We start from the raw sequence: 23,799 nt of genomic DNA on the forward strand, positions 1-23,799 counted from the left end.
GTTGAGAAGTAGTTTAAAGTATCCTCTTTCAAATAAAATTTTTTATGTTTGTTAATATTTACTTTTGTGTCTTTATTTCACGAACGGGTACTACTTTCCGGATGACCCTCGTACATCGTATAAGTTTCGCCCTTCCGTCCACATACATTGTAATCGATATATTTTTTAAAGAAGCGCCAACTCTTTGACAATCCTAAATAGCAGGCTGATTTATTTATTAGTTAGGTAGGTCATTCATATACTATATATTTACCCTTTAAAATAGCGTTTGAGCCTGGGGAAGTTATTATTTATTTAATTTGTAACTTTTCCAGTTTTAACCGAGCCTTTGTTTAAAAATTTGGCAAGTTCGTTAGAATTTGGATGGTTTCTGCAGGGTTTTGTCACCATGTACATAAGTCGGCGCCGCATCTAAGGGCCCTTATCTCTGCGTTAGAGGGGTATCTGAGCCTCGATCGAACGCTGAAGGCAAATCCACTCTTCTATAGGACACGGCTCTGGGTGGAATTGGGGACACTCATCCGCCAATTGGATTGGGGGCTCACGCAAATGCAACAAGCGAGGTCTTTCTATACGTACACATTTCCCCGCAAGCCGCCGCAAGGGCGTGTGGCAGAGAGTGTTATCACACGAGCCGGACAGGCAGAAATACTAGCGTATAAAAACCATATACACAGAAATGAACCCGAAGGTCGGTTTGATAGGTGGTGGTAGAGTTCAACCAATACTAAGCCCTAAACGGCGGGTGAAATTCAAATAACGGAGGGGGCAGTTCCTTTCCCTGTGTTGGCTATACCTGAGTCTCCAACAGATATCAGTCGCCATGTTTTCCCAGAAAGAACTGGTACTCAAAAAACCACACAGCAGAGAGGCGTGCCCAGGAATCGAACCCGGGTTGTCCACTCCAACGCTCTACCCCTGGACTACCCCGTCAAATACATGTACTTCAATACATGTTAGCTTATATACATGTCTATTGCACATACAGAAAGCAATAATTGTTACATTCGATAATTGTTATTTAGATGAAGTAGAAGCAATAATCTGTAAACTGGAAGATTGGAAGCTTGTCTCGGGTAGGAGCGGTGGGAAGTTAACTCTGCGGCGAGGGACACGAAGGTAAACTTCATCCTCGTCTGCAAGAGATATCAGGTGCTATCCTCTGATAGCCCTCTGGTATCTGCAACCTGGTACAAGAGCACCACCCAGAAGGAACCGTCATAGTGGGACGGGGGATTTTAGTAATCGGTATACGTAACGTCAGGCGTGCGATGGCCCCTTTGCGGGAGAGGGCAGAAAATGAGGGTTTGAGACAGTGCCTGGTGTCTGATACCTGGTGCATTCCACGTAAAGGCGTTTCGCAAGTGACGAAGGTGGCTGGAGTGGCGGCTGCGAGCCGTAGCTCATGTGAGGTTCTGCATTCCTTCAAGGAACTGAACTCTGAAGCGAAGCAGGGATCGAGCATCTAGGGGGTTGAAATGATACTAGCGATTTGTAGCCTTGTCCTCAGGATTGATCGTGGACCTCAGATTTGGAGCTGAGTGGGCATACATTAGAGATTGCGTCATTTCAGCAGGGATATCGAGGCCTCCTTCGCTGACTTTTCGGCCGGCAATCCAACCGTGTGGGAACCCTTTGAACCGGTCTGGCGTTCACAACATGTTTGGGGCTGCCAGGTGTGTAGTGAGTAAGATATTATAGCACTCCAAGGCGTTTTTAGATTAAAATGTAGGACAGCGAGGCGGGCAAATAGAGTCCAAAGATATTTAGTTTGAAATGAAGTGAGGGTCAGTGCTAGAGATGCATACAATAAGTAACTTAATATGAATTAGGTAGGATCCGACGGAAAATTTTATACGGAATACAATATTAATAAGGAAAAAAACATCGTTAAAAATTCAAACTACCGTAATGCCATGGATACATTATCTGTATTATTAGTTAACTGCCGAAGTTAAAAAAATAAAGTCGCTGAATATCATCACAACATTCAAAGCAAGAGACAGAGCAGGTATCATTATTGGAGTTGAAGGCTGGTTGTCCAATGATATTGCCAGCGATAAAATTTTCCCAAAATCCTTTCCTGTATACCAAAATGACAGAGTAAATAGAATTGGGGGTGGTGTTTTTATTGCAGTGAGAAACTCTTGTGATTAAACGATAATTGCAGATAATGGATTGGCAAATGTTTGGTGTAAATTAAATGTCCTAAATCCAAAATAATCTTTATGTGGATTTTACATAGATGGCAAAGATATTTCAATGCTATAAATAAAAGATCAAATCAAAATTTTTTCATCAAAAACAACGATAAAGACATTTGAAATGAAATTGACGGAGATTTCAATGCCCCATCTTTTGGCTGGAGCACACATAGTTTTAAAACAGGAGGCATAGAAAATATACATGCGAGTGGCTAGTACATTCTTTACATTGAACTTCGCCCATAAACTTGCAACTTCACCAACTAAGGGTGATAATATTCTTGATTTGTTAGCCACAAACTCTTAAAAAAGTCTTACATGCAGAAATTATGAAAAGAATTATTGACCAAAGAGCAGTAAATACTAAGTTTTCTGTATATAGGATCCAAAATAAGAAACCCAAAAGAAAAATTTACTGTTTTAAAAATGGGACTATAATGGCTCTAAGGGAGTGTTACAAAATTCAATTGCAAATTTCAAGAAAGATGGTAAACACCAAAGTACTGAGGGCTTGTGGAATCACTTCCTTGAAATCACCAATGCAGCAACAAATAGGTTCATCCCAAGCGAGTTCATGAAAGATAACATGTATCCTAAATGGTGCAATTTGAAAGTTAGACAATAAGAGGTCTAAGAGAAGTTTGGCTGTCAGCCAAAATGCATGTGGAAAAAATATTAAAGCCATCCCTAGTAGATCATAAGGTTCCCAATTACTGCAAAATGACTAATGTAACACCTACATTTAAAAATGTAGTCAGGGAAAAACCAAGCAATTACAGGCCTATTTACCTTATACATCCATATCATGCAAGATCATGGAACATATAATTGATAGTTTGTTAGTGAGACACTTTGATAGTCAAGAGTTATTGATGAAACATCATCATTGTTTCCAGGAGGGTCAATCCCACAAGACTCAGCTTGAACTCTTTGTTTATGATATCACTGGCAAGGGAGAGAGTAAAGCTCCAGCAGACATGGTTTTCCTAGATAAAAAAAATGTCTTGGCAAACTTCTTTATTATAAACAATCACACCTATGGCATAGATGTAAAGAGAAGGCATATGTGGTGTTAGCTCTAATGCAGCAGAAGTCACTTCAGGTGCTCCCCAGGGAAGTGTTATTGGTCCTCTTTTATTCCTTCTTCACATTAACAACATATGCTCCAAGTTTAATACTAAAATATGTTAATTGGCCAAAAATGCAGTGGTTTACAGAGAAGTCCATCATACTGTTGATAAATTAGCATTAGCAGATGACCTTAATGCTATACAATGTTGACGTGACACTTGGCAATTAGAATTAAACTTTAAAAAGTGCATAGCAATGACAAGAGTAGGAGTTATGAATTTCTGGAAAAAGAGCATTTCATTCCCAAATACCCACTACATCAGGAACACCGAAATGGAAAATGTAGACTCAATTAAATACCTGGGTTTTACTCTAACTCGTGACCTATCCTGGGTGAAAAATGTGTGGGGAATATATGTGGACAAGGTAGAACTAGGATTTTATTGAGGAGCATTAAAGAAAGGTTAAAGAGAAATGTTATCTTTTGCTCATTAGGCCTCATTTAGAATATGCGCCTTGTATATGGGATCCTCATGAAGCTGGATTGATTGTCAAATTGAATTATATGCAGGGTAGAGGAGTTAAATTTGTATGACAAAATTATGAGACTGATCAATACAAGGTATGTTCAAACAGTATCGCGAATTTTGAATTTTTGCTGGTTACATATATTTGATTTTCGATTTTTTTGTGGCATTATGTTGGTGTCTATGTCTCTCACTTATAGTATGCCAAAAAGTTTGGCCATTTTGAATGTTCAGTTAATTGTTGGCAGCTGTTTTGCTTGGATGTGTTTTGGCTTTTCTTTGATTTTTGCCTGTTCCAAAAAATGGATCAAAGAATCTGTATCAAATTTTGTGTGAAAAATGAATATATATTTCCTCTCGCCATATTCAACTTGATGTTTGCCTACTACCGTGCCCTTAAACATGTCCAAGCATTCAGAGTCTGCAAACTAGCATTATGAAAGTTGGTGACCGTCTTTGCTCATTCTTTTCTGGAGTTTTGATTGTAGTGTTTCAAGGATTTAGTATGAAAGAGTATGGCTGGCTTCTCAGCTGTCAAGCAAGTCACTCACTCCAGTAACTGCTAAAAGTGCCTGGCTTTATTTTAAAGGTACTCCTCCTTATACCAAAGGAAACATTCGGGGATCGAGATGGTACAGTGGCTATTGTACTGGCTTCCTATCTAGGGGGCCTGGGTTCGAATCCTGACAAATCAAATATTTTTCAGTGGTATCCTGATCCCTACTTGAGGTGCTTTGTGGAGGGCACCCAGAGTGGGTACGCCATCTGTCGGATGGGACTTTAAATTGCCGACCCCTTGGCACCTTTCGTTAAGAGTAGGCTAATGCCGATGCTGGGTTTCTCTCTACCCTTTATTCTTTCCTGTCCATCCCTAATGGTGCAAATGACCTTAGCTGTTAGTCGCCTCCCCTAAATACTATAACTTGGAAACATTCATAGCCTTTTATGATTCTAATACTGCTATTATTTCACCGGGATCACATCCTGAAGCATACCGGACTCTAATGAATAATGAGAAGCTAGAATAAACACTTTTCAAAAACCAAGTTTTAATACAAACTCAGAGCAAAATATCCCAAAGGAATCACACTATGGAACCATTTATGTTGACTTCAACCAGAGACATTTTTATTTATTTGGCATTAATCCAAAAACAACACTTTTTGGCCTTTACATTGGACTATTAACAATGGTTAATATAACAATGGATAAAATTAAAAACACCAAGCCCTAGGTAAAGGAAAACCCACCCAGGTGTGAATCGAACCCGTGACCTTTAGGTTAGCAAATGAGGATGTTACCCAGCAATATTTGACAGAAAATCAAGAAATTTATTTACCTTGCAATCCTTTTAATCACTGCCTCTTTTTCATTTTCATGCCCACATTTTATATTGCAAGGTCTGATTAACCAGGCCAAATCTGTTTGTTAGGGGCTACCCTTAGTTACATAAGGCTTTTGAGGGAGGTGGGTGTCTGCCATTTCATTACCCTTCCTTTCAGGAGGTGGAGGGATTCAGGAAGAATCTATTCATGGTTTATTTTTTCAATTTTTCAACCATTTTACCAAAAAGTACTTCTAATTAAGCTTGATTACCAAAGAACACAATGCGCGAATAGAACCTACTTAAAATATCACAAAGTACTTTGTTTCATTTTGCCATAGGTGTTCTGATTCCGCTAAAATAAAAAATAATTTCTTTTATGGTAATGTACCTATTAAGGACAACAAGAGCATAATGAATGTAATCATAGTGAAATTCTTCATTCCTCAAGCCTAATAGAAAAACCTTGATATATAATTGATAGTACCCATAGATACATAACATTGGGCCACAGGGACAGCCCCTTATGCACATATTTCAAATATCAATTTGTACATCAAGGCTTCTGCTGTCCCAGATCACCTGACTTATATTATACACTGATGATAAGGAATCCAATAATGCCAGCCACACACAGCATTTGCTGCTAATAGCTCAAGGTGATGACATCATTTTCCATACTAAGTATGCCGCCTCAATGAGTTGGAAAAGTTTGAATTCTACTTACATTGCGGCATTAAGGATAAGCTGTCTCTACCTTATTGTTACCTCACATTGTCAAGCTTTTCATTTCCCTTACATATATACTTTTTGCTTTTGAAAACCAAATAATCACAATACTAACAACTTATCTCATGAAAATTAGTTACTGTAAAAACTCTAAGGCTTCATGCTTAAAACTATGGAAAGGAGTATTATACATACTATTTGATAATATTTCAAATTTAATGCCTCAAAATATACAGGACCCTTTTAAAAAAATTATGATTGCAGTAGAGCTTCCTGTGAATATTGGCACCTCCTCGATAAAATATTAAATCAACTATAAAACAAATGGTATCATCAAAATTATTGATAAAAAAAGGAGTAATAATAAAAATCAATTCAAAATTAATAGTAAGAGATATTTTTATGTACTAGTCATTTATTAATTGTCAGGCCATTAATAAGAGTCAATTTTTTATTACATTGCAGCTTTATTGGAGCCACATCTGCAGAGAAATCTTTACACATTGGGTGATCGAGCTAATCGCTGGTATTTTAATTCAAATTTGAATATCCTGAAAAACACACAGGAATTTCCAGTTATAATAGATTCAGGTTATGAATACTCTTACGAGGATCCATATGCCTATGCAAACTCGTATTTTCCAGACAGCAAATACTATTATCAACAAAGTGGAACAATGTCATCTGAAGAAAGTATGGACAAATTGACACCTGCACATAAGCCAAAGAATCCTTATGCTGTAACAACACCTAAAACCAAACAGACTAGTGAAGAATCCTACAGCAGTCAGGGACAGGGAAGTAATGAATCTCACGGGGACAGCTATGATTGGAATAAATCAACCTATGAGGATATTTCATCACATGAAGTCAGGAAACCAGGAAAATCTACAAAGCCACCTGAAAATAAAGAAACATCTAAAAACAGTGGGGAAGGAGAACATACACCCGATAAAGGATCATCAGGTAGTTCAGAATCAGCCTGGGATACGTCTTATGAGAGCTATCATAGTTCCACCGAGGTAAGCAAGAAATCTGAAACAACCACAAAGTCACCTTCACAACCGTATTCAAACAAACATTCAACACGAATGACAAAGCCTCCCTATCCAGAAAAGACAACTAAATATAGTGAGGAAGGTGGGAATTCACATGATGAGGGGTCATCAGAAGGAAAATACTCAAACAGAGATAGCTCAAATGAGAGTGATCCCTCACAGCCAGATGGAGGTAAATCACAAAGTGATAAGTCATCTGATACAAAAGACTCATACCAGGATGCATCTAATGAGAGTAGTTCATCACAGTACCATGGATCATCAGAGGGTAGCCAGGAATCTAAAACAACCACAGAGTCACCATCACAACCGTATTCAACCAAATATTCAACACAATCGACAAAGCCTCCCCATCCAGAAAAGTCACCTAAATACAGTGGGGAAGGAGAACAGTCACATAGCGATGGCTCATCAGAAGGAAAATACTCACATGAGGATACATCTAATGAGAGTAGTCCATCACAATACCATAGTTCATCAGAGGGAAAAGATGAACCTAAAACAACCACAGAACCACCTCCGCACCCGTATCCAACCAAACATTCGTCACAGCCTACAAAGCCAACTTATCCAGAAAAGACAACTAAATATGGAGGGGAAGGAGGACAGTCACATAGTGAAGGGTCATCAGAAGGAAAAGACTCACAGAAAGATAGTTCAAATGACAGTGATTTATCTAGGCCTCAAGGTGGAAATTCACAAAGTGATAAGTCATCATATACCACAGACTCACATGAGGATGGATCTTATACAAGTCATTCATCCCTTTATCATAGTTCATCAGAGGGAATTAAAGACTCTAAAACAACCCAAAAACCCAACCCTCATCCATATCCAACCAAAAATTCACAACTGACAAAACTACCATACCCAAAAAAGACAACTAAATATGGTACAATTGGAGGATACTCACAAAGTGATGGATCATCAGAAGGTAAAGACTCACATGGAGATAGTTCAAAGGAAGGGGATCCATTCCAGTCCTATGGTGGAAATTCACAGGGTGATAATTCATTAAATACAAAAGATTCACACGAGGATGGATATCATGAGGGTAGTTCATCACATTATCATAGTTCATCAGAGGGAAGCAATGAATCTAAAATAACAACAAAAACATATCAGCATCAGTATTCAACCAAACATTCACTACGACCAACAAAGCCACCCCATCCAGAAAAGATAAATAAATATGGAGGGGAAGGAGGAGACTCACTTAGTGATGCGTCATCAGAAGGAAAAGACTCACACAGAGATAGTTCAAATGAGAGTGATTCGAATCAATCTGATCATGGATATTCACTAGGCGAAGGGTCATCAAAAACTAAAGACTCACACAGGGATAGTTCTGATGATAGTAGTCTATTGCATTATCATAGGTCATCAGAGGATATTGAGGATCCAAAAAAGTCCAAAAAGCCACCTTCATACTTACATTCCACAAAGCCTTTGCCACAATCAACTAAGCCTTCTTACCCAAAACAGACAACTAAATATGAAGGGGAAGGTGAGCATTCACATGGTGATGGGCCATCAGATAATAAAGACTCGCACAGGGATAGTTCTAATGATAGTAATGAATTCAATAACTATATATCTTCAGATGGAAGCAATGAGAATTCCGGGAAGCCCCCATCGTACCCACGTCCGACAATACCTTCACTTGGACCACCTAAGCAACCCTACAAAAAAAAGACTACTAAATATGGAGGTGCAGGTGGTCATTCACAGATAGATAGGCCATCAGAAAGTAAAGCTTCACATGGGGATGGCTCTAATGAGGGCCATTCTTTGGAATCACATGGTGGATACTCACATGGTGATGGGTCATTGGACAATAAGGACTCACTTGGGTATAGCTCTAATGAGATTGATGCTTCGCATTACCATAAATCATCAGACAGGAGCAATGAGCCAAAGAAATCCAAGAAGCCCCCATCGTACCTGCAACCGACAAAACCTTCTAATCGACCACCTAAGCCACCCTACAAGAAAAAGACAACTAAATACGGAGGTGCAGGTGGTCATTCACAGATAGATAGGCCATCAGAAAGTAAAGCTTCACATGGGGATGGCTCTAATGAGGGCCATTCTTTGGAATCACATGGTGGATACTCACATGGTGATGGGTCATTAGACAATAAAGACTCACTTGGGTATAGCTCTAATGAGATTGATGCTTCGCATTACCATAAATCATCAGACAGGAGCAATGAGCCAAAGAAATCCAAGAAGCCCCCATCGTACCCGCAAAAGACAAAACCTTCTAATCGACCACCTAAGCCACCCTACAAGAAAAAGACAACTAAATACGGAGGTGCAGGTGGTCATTCACAGATAGATAGGCCATCAGAAAGTAAAGCTTCACATGGGGATGGCTCTAATGAGGGCCATTCTTTGGAATCACATGGTGGATACTCACATGGTGATGGGTCATTAGACAATAAAGACTCACTTGGGTATAGCTCTAATGAGATTGATGCTTCGCATTACCATAAATCATCAGACAGGAGCAATGAGCCAAAGAAATCCAAGAAGCCCCCATTGTACCCGCAACCGACAAAACCTTCTAATCGACCACCTAAGCCACCCTACAAGAAAAAGACAACTAAATACGGAGGTGCAGGTGGTCATTCACAGATAGATAGGCCATCAGAAAGTAAAGCTTCACATGGGGATGGCTCTGATGAGGGCCATTCTTTGGAATCACATGGTGGATACTCACATGGTGATGGGTCATTAGACAATAAAGACTCACCTGGGTATAGCTCTAATGAGATTGATGCTTCGCATTACCATAAATCATCAGACAGGAGCAATGAGCCAAAGAAATCCAAGAAGCCCCCATCGTACCCGCAACCGACAAAACCTTCTAATCGACCACCTAAGCCACCCTACAAGAAAAAGACATCTAAATACGGAGGTGCAGGTGGTCATTCACAGATAGATAGGCCATCAGAAAGTAAAGCTTCACATGGGGATGGCTCTGATGAGGGCCATTCTTTGGAATCACATGGTGGATACTCACATGGTGGTGGGTCATTGGAAAATAAGGACTCACTTGGGTATAGCTCTAATGAGATTGATGCTTCGCATTACCATAAATCATCAGACAGGAGCAATGAGCCAAAGAAATCCAAGAAGCCCCCATCGTACCCGCAAAAGACAAAACCTTCTAATCGACCACCTAAGCCACCCTACAAGAAAAAGACAACTAAATACGGAGGTGCAGGTGGTCATTCACAGATAGATAGGCCATCAGAAAGTAAAGCTTCACATGGGGATGGCTCTAATGAGGGCCATTCTTTGGAATCACATGGTGGATACTCACATGGTGATGGGTCATTAGACAATAAAGACTCACTTGGGTATAGCTCTAATGAGATTGATGCTTCGCATTACCATAAATCATCAGACAGGAGCAATGAGCCAAAGAAATCCAAGAAGCCCCCATCGTACCCGCAAAAGACAAAACCTTCTAATCGACCACCTAAGCCACCCTACAAGAAAAAGACAACTAAATACGGAGGTGCAGGTGGTCATTCACAGATAGATAGGCCATCAGAAAGTAAAGCTTCACATGAGGATGGCTCTGATGAGGGCCATTCTTTGGAATCACATGGTGATGGGTCATTAGACAATAAAGACTCACTTGGGTATAGCTCTAATGAGATTGATGCTTCGCATTACCATAAATCATCAGACAGGAGCAATGAGCCAAAGAAATCCAAGAAGCCCCCATCGTACCCGCAAAAGACAAAACCTTCTAATCGACCACCTAAGCTACCCTACAAGAAAAAGACATCTAAATACGGAGGTGCAGGTGGTCATTCACAGATAAATAGGCCATCAGAAAGTAAAGCTTCACATGAGGATGGCTCTGATGAGGGCCATTCTTTGCAATCACATGGTGGATACTCACATGGTGATGAGTCATTGAACAATAAGGACTCACTTGGGTATAGCTCTAATGAGTTTGATGGTAGACATTCATCAGAAGAAACTACAGGGTCAAAAAAACCAACCAAGTCATCGGAATATCCTTACAAAAGAAAGCCAAAACCATATCCTCAACCAACTAAGAATACAGTACGAGTAACAAATAAGCCTGTGGAAAATCAATTGAAGCCCTCATTGAAACCATCTTCAGAGGAAGAAGACCAGATATCCAAAAGGACCTGCATCACTCATCCTTCCATTAAGGAGAGGCAATATCGGTATCATGACAGTAAGTTAATGCTTGTGTGCCTGATATTTCATAGGATATAATATTCTATAATAGGATTAAGTTGATAATGCTTGGTTATGGTTATTGTTATTTTACTCATTGTTTGCTTTCAATAGCATTGTTTCAATATTCCAGTTATCTTCTCTTTTACCCCTGCAGCATTGCATTTGCAGCATTCTGATGTGTCCTCTCTATTGACAGGTGATAAATTATCTGCAATATTCAGAAATTGTGATACTTGGAAGTATCTGGGTGTAATTTCATGTATGTCCATCACTCATTTTCAAACCTTCAAGTCTCTCATTCAATCCATTTTCCACACTAGTCTCTCCACCAGTGCCTAAACATACATCCATAACACATGCAGCCACCCACTACAAAATCTTTCTCAAAACCTCAGCTACCAAACATCTAAAATGTATCCCACTCTGTATAGCTCTACATCTCTTCCCTGATATCCTCTCTTTTCTTATGCTAGTTTTCTTGTCATTACTCCAAATACTCTGATGAAGAAAGCTGGAACCACGTAATTACTAAGTCATCAAGTCATTGTTTTTTAATGCATTTATATTTCCCATTGCATTCCTCAATAATTTTTAACAAGCCACCATATTGAAATGATCACCCAATTGGAGTAAGATACCTTTCTGGTCACTTTATTGACAAGTAGATGCTGTGTGAACTACCATCCATCCAGATTTTACCCTGTGATCTATCCCACTGGCTTGTATCTCTTAAAAATGCTCGTAATGATTTCCTTGATCCCAATGATTGCATTTTTATCCAACAGTATCTCTTCATACCGGCACTAGTTAATATTCAACTCTGGTAAAAAATCATGCCTGAGACCAACTATTTCTTCCTCTTGCAAACATCCTCCCAGATTTAACACACCATTTCCTCCCTCTATCCTTCCCTTACCTCCCATTTTTATGCCTCCATCTCCTTTCCCCGCAATGTGTAATGCAACTATTCTGTAGTCATTCTTAGCCTGATGAATATGTCCTTGATATTGAAATGGCCAGCATGCAGCTATCTCTTTTACTTTGATACTTGCTTAAATACTTTTGTACCTCATAACCTACCATTTCCCTGCATTGCAATATAACCCTACCCTGAGGATAACCTATAATGTTGCACAACTAAAACAGAGTGAAAAAGCTAACGAAATCTAGCTGATACCACGGGCACCCATTGCTGAAGGATTCTCCAGCAAGCAACTGAGCCCTGTGAGTAACCATTTCCCTTTTTAATATTCACCCTCTCCTCATTCCTCTCCTAATCTCTCCTCAAATTACCACCATTGGCCATTGAAAACTTAGCTACGTCATCATAATCCCATTTAGCCAACAGTTAAAGTTTCTTTTACAAATCAGCATCCTGGTCACAATTTCATGTAAAATGATGAATGGCAGTGTGCATTTTTATTAGAGTTTCTCTGTAGTTTCTGAAAAGTTTGTCTCTAGTAAATCGTATTAGCACTTTTGCTATTTACGTTGATCCCATCATGCTGAGCAATTGCAGTGATGGCTTCATTGTTAGGACATATTTGAAAAGTGATATTTCATTTTAAAAGTAAATGCTTGAAATTTATCAAGGTTCAGAAGAGATCCTTTTGGTACACCAGCAAAAGGTGGCCCGAAGGAGAATGAATGACCCTCTGGTATGCAGAAACTTCCACTAAGTAACTGGGAGCACATTTAAATTAGGAAACATTAAAAAGGGACACAAATCAATGTTTATAACATCCTAGAGTACCACACAGGGTTGGAACCTCAGGTGACATCTAAATTAACTAAATTGATCAATTGGTAGAGATTAGTTCTAACTAAAGAGCTTTCTGACTATGAAAAGAGAAATTATGGAATAAAATATACCTATATGAAGAAATTTCCAGTGCTTTCCTAGCTCATATTATTAATAAAATCTTCTTGGGTTTTCCACCAGGTTAGTTCTTCTACCTGTGCCAATGTTTCAATGAACTACACCCTCATTGTCTTCGATAGCCTTGATAGCTTAACTGGCTAAAGCACTCAACCAGATATTGAGGGATCCAGGTTCGAATCCCGGTCAAGGCAAATGATTTTTATACTCTGAAATTGTTGCATTGAAATGCATATTAGCAGATGACTCCGTTAAAAGTTACTGTTGCAGCATCTCCCGCAGTTTCTTTGGAGTATATTTTTGCAGATTTCCTTGCATTCATGACCCCCTCATCAGCTGAAATGTTGGCTGTAGGTTTGGGTGATTTGTTTTCAGTTTACTATCACCCTCTTTAGGTCTACCTATAGAGGACTGGAGATATCACATGGAAAAATGCAGTGACCCTAAGAAGCAGTGCAGTTGCCCCTACCACCCCTATCGCACCTTAGATGGGACATGCAACAATCTGGTTCATCCAAACAGCGGTACCATAGAAACTCCTTTCTCTAGAGTGGCATCAGCAAGATATTGTGATGGTAAGTTACCATATAACTCCCTGGCATTTTTTGGTTTTACAGTTTAATATTATGTGATATTGCATAGAGTGTCCGGGTGTTACCTTGGTTAGAATATGAACAGCCAGGGGGGGTATGAATGATTAATTCTATTGATCTAATCAATGAAATGTTTCTATATTTGAGGAAAGGGCGATCACCTTTTCACAGTTACCACAAAATATTAGTTATTCTTCATTATCTTATTTTGATTATGAAAAATTAACTTTATTTGAAGAAGTTGAAGTAATCTATGTCATCCGAAACAGTTGGATTTTTATTTATAGTGACATTTGATTTATGAAGGTCATCTTAAATATGTAAACTTCATGATAACATGCTAATATGTTGTCATGCCATTCCTGAATATGTTTTCCTGCGTCACATTATTTATCAAGTACCACAGTTTTAATGAATCACCTGTTGGTCAAATATTCTATTTTGGTTGGCCATCAAGCTGTTTTATTTCCCTGGGTGTAGGGAAACTTATGCAATACATGAGATTGCTGATTTTAATGAATTATATGTTGCTAATACCTAGGAAAAACAAAAAAAGACTGAGGAATTCATGAAATAAGTTTTTTCGTCATTGAATGATCTGTAAACATTGTTTTGAAAGGTTTAAGCTATTCAAGGATGGGCTGAAGTCAGATGATGAACCACATTCTGGAAAGTCCTCAATGTCACCTGACGGAGGTCATATTTTACAATTTGATGGAATTGTGCATTCAATTCACATTTAGACAGTTTGGTTAATGATGGGATGATGTACTATACATATATTTTCATGCTATGAAATTCTCATGACCAAAATAGAAATTTAATGTATGTATCAGCAAAGTCAGTTCCACTACTGACAAGGGATCAGAAATATGGACAATCACTCAGAGCTAATGATTCATGACTTTAGGGGGAGCACCAATATGCTTCATAGACCAGGATATTCAGCAAACCTAGTTTCAGAAGAATTTCATCTCTCTCAAAATATAATCCTCTATGAAAGGAAGTTTTTGGAGGTATTAAGGACACTTGCCAAAGGACCTATGACTTTCCTGGAAAGAATTCTACCAGAAATTCTCCAGAGGTCACATGGTGGTCATAGCACTGCATCAACGCAAATAAGGAGAGAACTATGGCAAATGCAACAGAAGATAATCATTATTATTGTGAGAATCATCATATCATTAAAACTGGCAGATTAAGAACAATTTATTGGAAATATAATAATATCCATACTAGCTTATTGGAGCAAATTTGGGGAGGAGAATCAGGCAATAACATCACAACAAGAAGGGAAAATTAAACAAAGTTCAATGTAACTTCTTGATACCTATTGACTATAGAGCTATAAAACTGTCTGAAATGAATCCTGAAATGTAATTGAACCTTATACCCATTATATAAAAAAGATTGGAAAGAAGTGAAAAGGTAAAACTCAGCTGGAATGTTGGCAAACATACTGGGTAGATGTTTATTCCACCAAGGTAATTGACAAAGAAAAAAGTGAATATCAATTAGATTACATTGAAGGAATATACATTAGGAATGGACTGATATGGATAAAGGCAAACTGACAAAGAAATACAATTAAAATCTAAAAAAAGAACATTAATACTTTTTCATATGGATAAAATCATAACTGAAATCCTCACAGGACTTGGGACCTGTATTGGGTATTTGAAAAGCATTGGAACAAAAAAATAGACATCTGCTCCTGCTGCCAAAATCCGCCCAATTATTCCATGGAATAATGAAGTGTAAGGATTATAATGAGAAAAGAAAGGACCTAAGGCTTACAATGGGACAATGGCCCAATACCTCAGAGGAATCTGGAAGAAGATTGGCAAAAACAAATTTTGCAGATGGTTTGCAAAGACTTCAGAGAGCAAAGAGAGAATTGAGGATTCCACTCAAGATACAAGAAAACTTCTGAAATCAAGATCAAGAAGTCTAACTTGTGAAGCAAGTAATCAAGAGATTTCAAGAGCCAAAGACTAATAAGATAGAAATATGTTAATTATAAATTTGTAACTTCAATCAATAATGTAAAGAGTCCGTCCAATAATTATGAAAAAAGTATTCCTTATTAACCAGTAAAATTGTAATTTAGGATAAAAGCAAAGCAATCTTGCATTAGAATTTATACGGTAAGATTTAATAAGGAGCCCCCAAATAAAAAATTATAAATGGATAAAGTATGCTACATATTTGGCACACTCATAGATGATGGACTGCCGATACATTAATTAGTTTTTCCATTCATCAGAATTGTCTGGCATTCCTTAACACAAAATATAGCTAGAGGCAGCCATTCAAGTAATACATACAATCATTCATAAACTATAGAAATAATCATGTGCATATCAAAGCATATTTTTCTTGATTTTTACAATACCCTTTTTTATTTGCATAGGGCGGAGTAAACCTCGAAGATCTGAGGTTGATCACAAGCCATTACCAAGCAGCAGAAAGGTTACATCTTATATATTCAACAGCAAGCCTTACAAACACAAGCATGCCACACAACTTGCGGCTATTTTCTGGATTTTTGTTACTGAAGATATTTTCATGGTGAAAGAACGCGGTAAGATACATAGAGTCTCTCCCTCTTATTTCAAAATTCTTACCACCAATACCATCATTTTCTCTAAGTTGCAAAGTACATGGTATATTCAAAAAGTAAGGGCTGTTCTCTTATGGTTAACTTTTGGCAGGCCAGATCAAAGTTGTATGCATACAGCTCCATCTATTATAAGATTGTTTCCAAAGCCACTGAAGATATTGTTTTGATTAAGTAGTCATTTACCTGCTGGTAAATGCAGATAATAATGACCATGAAAATGGCTGCTCCTGCCAGTCACAAAGTGTGACTTGATTTTTGTGCACAAAAGGATTATTAGCTGCCCAAATTCATTGGGAAATGTTCCTCCTTTATGGATCAACAGTAATAAGTACAAGAAAGGTTAGACAATGCTGTTGAACTTTCAAGAATGGCCTCACAAACATGCATGATAAAGGGTGTGCTGCCAGGTCTAGTATCCAGGCCAATGAAATCATTCAATAAGAGGATCAAGAACTCCAGCTGATAAGTTTCCTACCAAAAGATGAACACCAGATAAACTATGTCACCAGCTATAAAAATTTCCTAAAATTTAAAGTTACTCAATGATGTAAAAACATTTGAGCCATATAATTGATAACACTTCCTGAAGAAAGACATTAAGATTTATCCCATATTATGAATGCATTTGAGATGTATTTTTTGCTTTACTTTGAAAGAGGGTGCATTCAAGTCAATGAGTTCAGATCCACTAACATATAAAGTTATGATTTCTCTTAAGTGCACATGTACAGGGTCTGTACAATAAGTATCGGGAATGGTTCCAAAAATCAAAATTTAGTGCAGTTATCATTACAATTACTTAATAATCTTCAAAATACATTCATCCTGCATCAATATACTTAGCTTGGTACATCTACCACTTGTCAAAAGCCTGCTGGAAGTCGGTTTCCGGAATACTGTTGAGAGCCTTTGTCGTTGTCTCCTGAACCACCTCGATGGAGTCAAACTGGTATCCTTTGAGCTCCCTTTTTATTTGTGGAAACAAGAAAAAGTCAGGAGGAGCCAGCTCAGGGCTGTAGGGAGGGTGAGGCAACGTTGCCATGCCGAATTTTGTCAGCAGCTGCCCCACAACAATCGTGACAGTTTTGGCTCCTCGCTCAAGACTTTTGGCACCAGCTTCATGCTCACTTTCCTCATTGCAAGATCCTCTGTTACAATGGTTTGGATGGTTCCGAATGAAAGGCTGGTATCCCCACTGATAAGGGCAAAGGTTAAACGCCTGTCAGAGTCCAAAACATTATTCACTTTGACCATCTGAGCATCGGTTCGAGTGGTCGTCAGGCATCCGACAAGGTGTTCGTTCGGATTTCCTGAGTTTAAAGCAAAACTTCACAGCGTGGCATTGCTCAACGGTGCATTCCATGCTGGTGTGATGGCACCATAAATAATCACACATCACAAAAATCCACCTCCTTTCCCAATGCATGCCCGTAGGCGACTGAACTAAAGTGCACCTGAGTGGTGGGGGACCCCTCTACCAAACCAACCAGTGGGAACCAATCCACCACTCCATTGAGGCTACAGCGACCCAGTACTGATACTTATTGTACGGACCCTCTTTGTGTCATTGATCAGGAGAAAACTGATAAAATCATATATCCCTTTTGGATGTGAATGGTGCAACTCCCAACTTTCAGCTGAGCTGCCTTAGGGTGCATGCTGATAGTAAATCTGCATTCTTTGCTACTTCATGACTACTAATTAAGCACTATCAGCCATATAAGACTTTATCATTCAAGATTTGGAGGGATGGTTGAGGAAGCTAGAATGGTAATTGTCAAATGATAATTTCATTGCATTTGCATATCAACAAGGGAATAGAAATAGCAGGATGTTACTTCATGAATGAATATTAGAATAAATTTTTAAATTAATTTTTTTTTAAATTACCATAGCTATTTTTATGGTGAAATTTTGTGGCAGAGCATGGCTAAAAACTAATTTAGATTCACCTATGATTTTGTATTCAAGCTAAAAGTGATTTTATATACCAGAGAACATGGAAATGGCAGCAGAGCAGAATTTCAGATCACTACCAACTGAAAAGATAACAGCTTGCCAAAGACAGGAAGAGGGACTACAAAAATCTATTTGAAAAATGGTAGGAACTAAAAGAAAAATTGAAAACTTGAATATTAGATCACAGGAGATCAGGATTTTCAGTTTCCAAAAAAAAAGACTATTCATCAAGCAAGGTGGATTGTTTCTCACTGAGACATTGCTGATTTTACAGGATCAATATCATAGTATTCCAGATTCATGAAGGGAAATGACTTCCATATGAAGTTGAAAACTAAAATAGCCCAAAAGATGCAAACAGAATATGAAGATAAGATTATCAAATTGAAAAAATTTACCTTTGAAAAAGAAAGAGAGAAAATTTTGAACTTGCACAAATCCAAATTCCCTCAAACAAAACATAGATATTAAAGGTGCAAAAAAGTGATACTGTTAAAACTTGAAGACAAGAGTGTTAGACACGTTAGTCTGCCATGATGTGCTACGGAACAAAATTGCCACCTCTTTCAATTTTTAAAAGAAAAACCTGGTTCAAGAAAAACTGACTATAGGTATTGCCAGTGCACCTTCATCCTAAGGGCCTAATGGGATGAAAAGAGGATGAAGTTGTGGACAGACAATTTGTGGTCTAGTTATCCTGAAACCTGCCTTGCTAGTATGGGATGAGTTTTAGAGTCACAGGAAAGAAGCTGTGAAAAATAAAATCAACCAACTGAAAATTCAAACCTCTATAATTTCAGGTGGCCAAATGAACCAGCTTAAAACTTTGCATATTTTTATTACGAAACCATTTAAATAATCAATGAAGGAGAAGTGGTAAAGTTGGACGTAGTCTATAGATTTGGAAGTGACACCTTCAGGAAGAATGAAGAGGCCTAGCATTTCACAGATTTGTGGGCGGGTAAAATCTTCATGGAATTTTGCAAAATGTGAGAGCCGTAAAATATTTAAGAAATGTGAAATTATTGATGTGCTAGATGGCACAGAGGATGATTTATTACATAAAGACTCAGCACAGAGGATGATTTATTACATAAAGACTCATTACTGAAGGAGAGGCTGCAAGGGATAATTCATTTTGCTCTGGAAATGAGTTTCTAGTTTTTGAGATTGGTGATTGATAGGTGCTCTATGCACAAGGTTCACTAGTTACCTTTATATAGACATAAATAACTACAAAATTAGTTCAATGAATCATCATGGTAATGTATAAAAAATGTAAATAGTTTTTCCTTAAAAATGTATGTGAAAAAGGGGTGATATGCCAGTGCATGCTTTACCCCTCCAAATGCAGTATATTACCTAATATCTCCCAACCTCATTTTGATTTCAAATCAACGACTACAATAGTGGGTTAGGTAGCAGGGAGTGAAATCAATTTAAAAAGTATGCCCAACAGTGCATGAAGATAGAAGCCTAATGAAGACACAAGAAAATGGATTTCTTAATTCGATTAACTGTTGGTGAGGTTAATGAAGATCATAATTTGAATATGAGACCTATAGAGAAAGCAAAACAATAAGAGATGAATGATGAAATAAGGTAGTCAAGGAGCTATGAAAGAAAAAAGAGATTATTTAGTTAAAGAACAGATTGGAGTCTGTTACCTGATTCATGGACTGATACTCAACACACACACACATACATATATATAAAACTTGGACAGTGAAAAACAATATAAGAACACATAAAAACAACACTCATATGTTGTTTCTTAATAATTCTGATGGAATTTAGATCCATCTTCCTCAGAAGAAAAAGTAGCACTGCCTGCTGATATAGGGGAGGTGAGGTATCTGGGAGAAAGAGAAGGGGGCGGGGAAAGGGGATACAGGAGGTGGGGGAGGAGTGAGAGAAAGGGTTGGGAGAGGAAAGGGAGAGGAGAGGTTGGAGGGGAGCAAAGATATGGAAGGAGTGAGAGGGAGGAGGTGGATTTAATGCACGATCGGAAAAGAACACAGTTCGCTCACCCACACATACTGCAACATCCAAGATCCAGGTTTTAATTTACAAAGTTGTTATCAAGACCCTGTAAGTCTAAACACAGGCCACGTACAACAAAATACATGTGAGAGAACAAAGTATTTTCCTTTCCAACATGAATTGCTTCCACAAAGGAACTATTCAGACCATTCTTATTAGTGAATGATGCTGAGACCTGGAAGTCGATAGGCCATGCAAAGCCATATATATGCCATTTCTAGAGTTTATATATGTATAATTATAAATATAAATATAAATATATATATATATATATATATAAAATATCTTCGAAATGGAACGCTCTTCGGCGACACACAAATATATAAAAACACATGTAGATTTTTAGAATATAGAGACACAAAGAAAGGACACTCACAAATTGTTATTTTACGTTTCGACAGCACGGCTGTCGTCTTCAGAATGGCGTTCTTGGGGAAGAGCGGAGAGGATGTGTGGGGGAGAGGTGGGGGAATGAGAGGTAAAGGGACCAATAGGAAATGAACAAGGGGGTGGGGGGGATATGTAGGCAGCCAATTGATGCATTCAGTGGGCTTGGTTCAGCCCGGGCGGTTTGAATGATTGGGCCACCCAGATATGCACCATCTCGCAGGTTCTCACCTCTATTATACTCGCAGATTTGGGAAGGATTTCAATCACCGAAACAGAGAAGCAGTTGTCAAAAGATTAGTTGTGGGAAGCGGTGTGAGTAGGGATGGGATAATTAAGAAAGGTGGGAGATTTGGTGGAATATCGGTGGTTATTCATGCGGAGGGAAAGTGCGGTCGTGCATTCGCCCACTGTGGTCGTGCATTTGTGGACTTCCACAAATCCAACTTCAAGCACCCCCATCTCTCCCCCGCCCCTATCCGCACCATGCAACCGCCCACGCTGCAAATGCTGTCATCTTTTAAGACCCTCCCCCTCACTCAGTACCAACTCCCAACCACTCGCCACCTGTACCTCAAAAAGTATTATATATCGCCTCTCCAGTAACTTCTGCCCTGCCTTCTACGTGGGCGAATACATGACCGCACTTTCCCTCCGCATGAATAACCACCGATATTCCACCAAATCTCCCACCTTTCTTAATTATCCCATTCCTACTCACACCGCTTCCCACAACCAATCTTTTGACGACTGCTTCTCTGTTTCGGTGATTGAAATCCTTCCCAAATCTGCGAGTATAATAGAGGTGAGAACCCGCGAGATGGCGCATATCTGGGTGGCCCAATCATTCAAACCTCCCGGGCTGAACCAAGCCCACTGAATGCATCAATTGGCTGCCTACATATCCCCCCCACCCCCTTGTTCATTTCCTATTGGTCCCTTTACCTCTCATTCCCCCACCTCTCCCCCGCACATCCTCTCCGCTCTTCCCCGAGAACGCCATTCTGAAGACGACAGCCGTGCTGTCAAAACGTAAAATAACAAATTGTGAGTGTCCTTTCTTTGTGTCTCTATATTCTAAAAATCTACATCTGTGTTTTTATATATTTATATATATATATATATATATAAATTATCTCACTAAATTTCCTCATTCCACTTTATTCTTCCCATTGACACTGCAGAAGGAATATATTCCCATCATTGCTGTGCCAGGGCAAATAAGATGATCCCTGAAGAGGACCTTCCGAAAACATGCCTACCCATTGAAATCTCAAATAAGGACCCATTCTTCTCCAAATACAATCAGCAATGCATGCACTATGAAAGGAGCAAAACTGCAAATACATGCGGGAAAGAGAAAAATAATAATGATTCCATCGATCAGGTGAGTGCTGTCATTCAGTTGAAGCAATTGACTGGTTGGCTATATCTCATTTTGATATTACCATAGGCTCCTTTAAATTAAGTTACTTCGTCCACCACTAGGTGATTTGCTCTCTATTCACATTTTCCACTCAAACAATAACATGTAATACCACCAAAGTTACCATGGCTATTGAGACATCCATCCAAGTGTCACATACTATACTGTCAGGGGGTACCTTACATGGATGTCACATAGTTTTTTCAACTTAGATTCAAGTAATCAAGATCAAATGTTAATATTTCAGAATATGACTAAGGATAAATAATCATGATGAGTACATAGATAGGGACCCATTTCCCAAAGCTATGAGTCAGTTTGCAATTCCTTGTCACTTACACATATGAAGTTGACCGATGATGACAAATGTTACCGCACTTCTTGTATACATCAGTTACAGAGTATGAAAATTTGAAAGTTTAACATTACATTTGAGGCTGTCCACAGAGGACTTGTAAATCAACTCAATGCTTTGAGTAACAAGCCCATTTGCAACACTTGAGGTACACATGCAGCCTTGGTGTGGCTCCTCTTGTGGAGGGACCTTGGTTGTCTGATTGGATGGTTGATGGTTAAGAGAACTCCTGCAGCAGCTGTTTCATGCATCATGAGCATATGCCATGTAATTGACCACAAAGCAGAGAAGGAGCAATCCTTGGAGTATTAGCACTCCCTCTGTGCCTCTGCTGGTCTTTCACACACCGTGAGATCTGTGACAAAGCCACAAACTCTCAATAGTGCTCAACCTTGTATAATTCTACTGTGAATAACAGTGATGAATATTGGGCCATTTCCTTACAGTCTCTTATCAGGAATTTCAAATATGTATTATGAATCCTTTTAAAATTTAATTTAGCATCTGAAACTCAAGTTTTAATTTGCAACAATAGCTGGATTAAAATGTAGCAATTTTAGAGTTTAAAAATCATTCACCTTGACCAGAATTTTAGCCTGGATCCCTTGATGTCCAAGTATTTTGTCAAAATATTTTGTTCCTTTAAAACCCCCAAAATTTCACAGGGTGATAGGATGCCTAGGTAACTTAATTGGCAAAAGCACTTGGCCGGACATCAAGGACATCAATCCGGGTTTGAATCCCAGTCAAGGTGAATTATTTTTACACTTTGAATTTATTTTGTGGCATCTCTAGTAATTTCTGGTAATTCCCGGATTTTTTGCTTTAATTAAACTATATGCTTAAAAAAATTTCATAGTGGAGCATTGGACAATCTAGGAATTTTATTAATTGAGAAAACTCTGTCAATTGTGACAGTTTAAAGCCAATGCAAGTAATTATGGTACGTTGAAAAATATTTCATTGAATGTTCTCTATCCCTCTATCTTTTGCCATTAAAATCTTAGCTTAACATGAAAACGTCATACCTTGACCTCTCCCCCATTTATGGAAGTAGTGAAAAGGAATGTGACAAATTGAGGACTCACAGGAGGGGACAACTGAGGACTAAAGGAGTGCATTATGAGGGTCATCCCAAATGGCGTCGCCCTTTCCTGCCAAATGTTAAAGATGCAAGGAAGGAATGCGGAGCAAAATTTAAGGATGATCCCTGCTACCTTTCTGGTAAGGCCATACCATACCATGTCTACATATGTGAGATAGCATGTTAATAAGTTTAAAGTAGGTTGATTGACACTATGCAATCTTCTATATTTTTCTTTATCATTCTAGCTTAATGCAGTAGGTAACTTGCTATAGTTGTCTATGTTTGCAAGTTATATAAGAAA

At 38.5% G+C, this 23,799-nt stretch overlaps 1 protein-coding gene across 1 annotated transcript in view; it reads left to right on the plus strand.

Annotated features, from left to right (window-relative positions):
- Positions 1–1,271: 1,271 nt before the first annotated feature.
- LOC139700334 (filaggrin-like) overlaps positions 1,272–23,799 on the plus strand; it is a 103,820-nt gene continuing 81,292 nt past the window's right edge. The window contains exons 1-3 of the mRNA XM_071598974.1: positions 1,272–1,407; positions 6,321–11,141; positions 13,421–13,600. Of these exons, the coding sequence (XP_071455075.1) occupies positions 1,272–1,407; positions 6,321–11,141; positions 13,421–13,600 (5,137 nt within the window). The remainder of the gene's footprint in view (positions 1,408–6,320; positions 11,142–13,420; positions 13,601–23,799) is intronic.

The sequence above is a fragment of the Hetaerina americana genome, unplaced genomic scaffold (assembly GCF_022747635.1).
Source record: "Hetaerina americana unplaced genomic scaffold, ioHetAmer1.1.p SCAF_10, whole genome shotgun sequence".
Taxonomy (NCBI): Eukaryota; Metazoa; Arthropoda; class Insecta; order Odonata; family Calopterygidae; genus Hetaerina; species Hetaerina americana.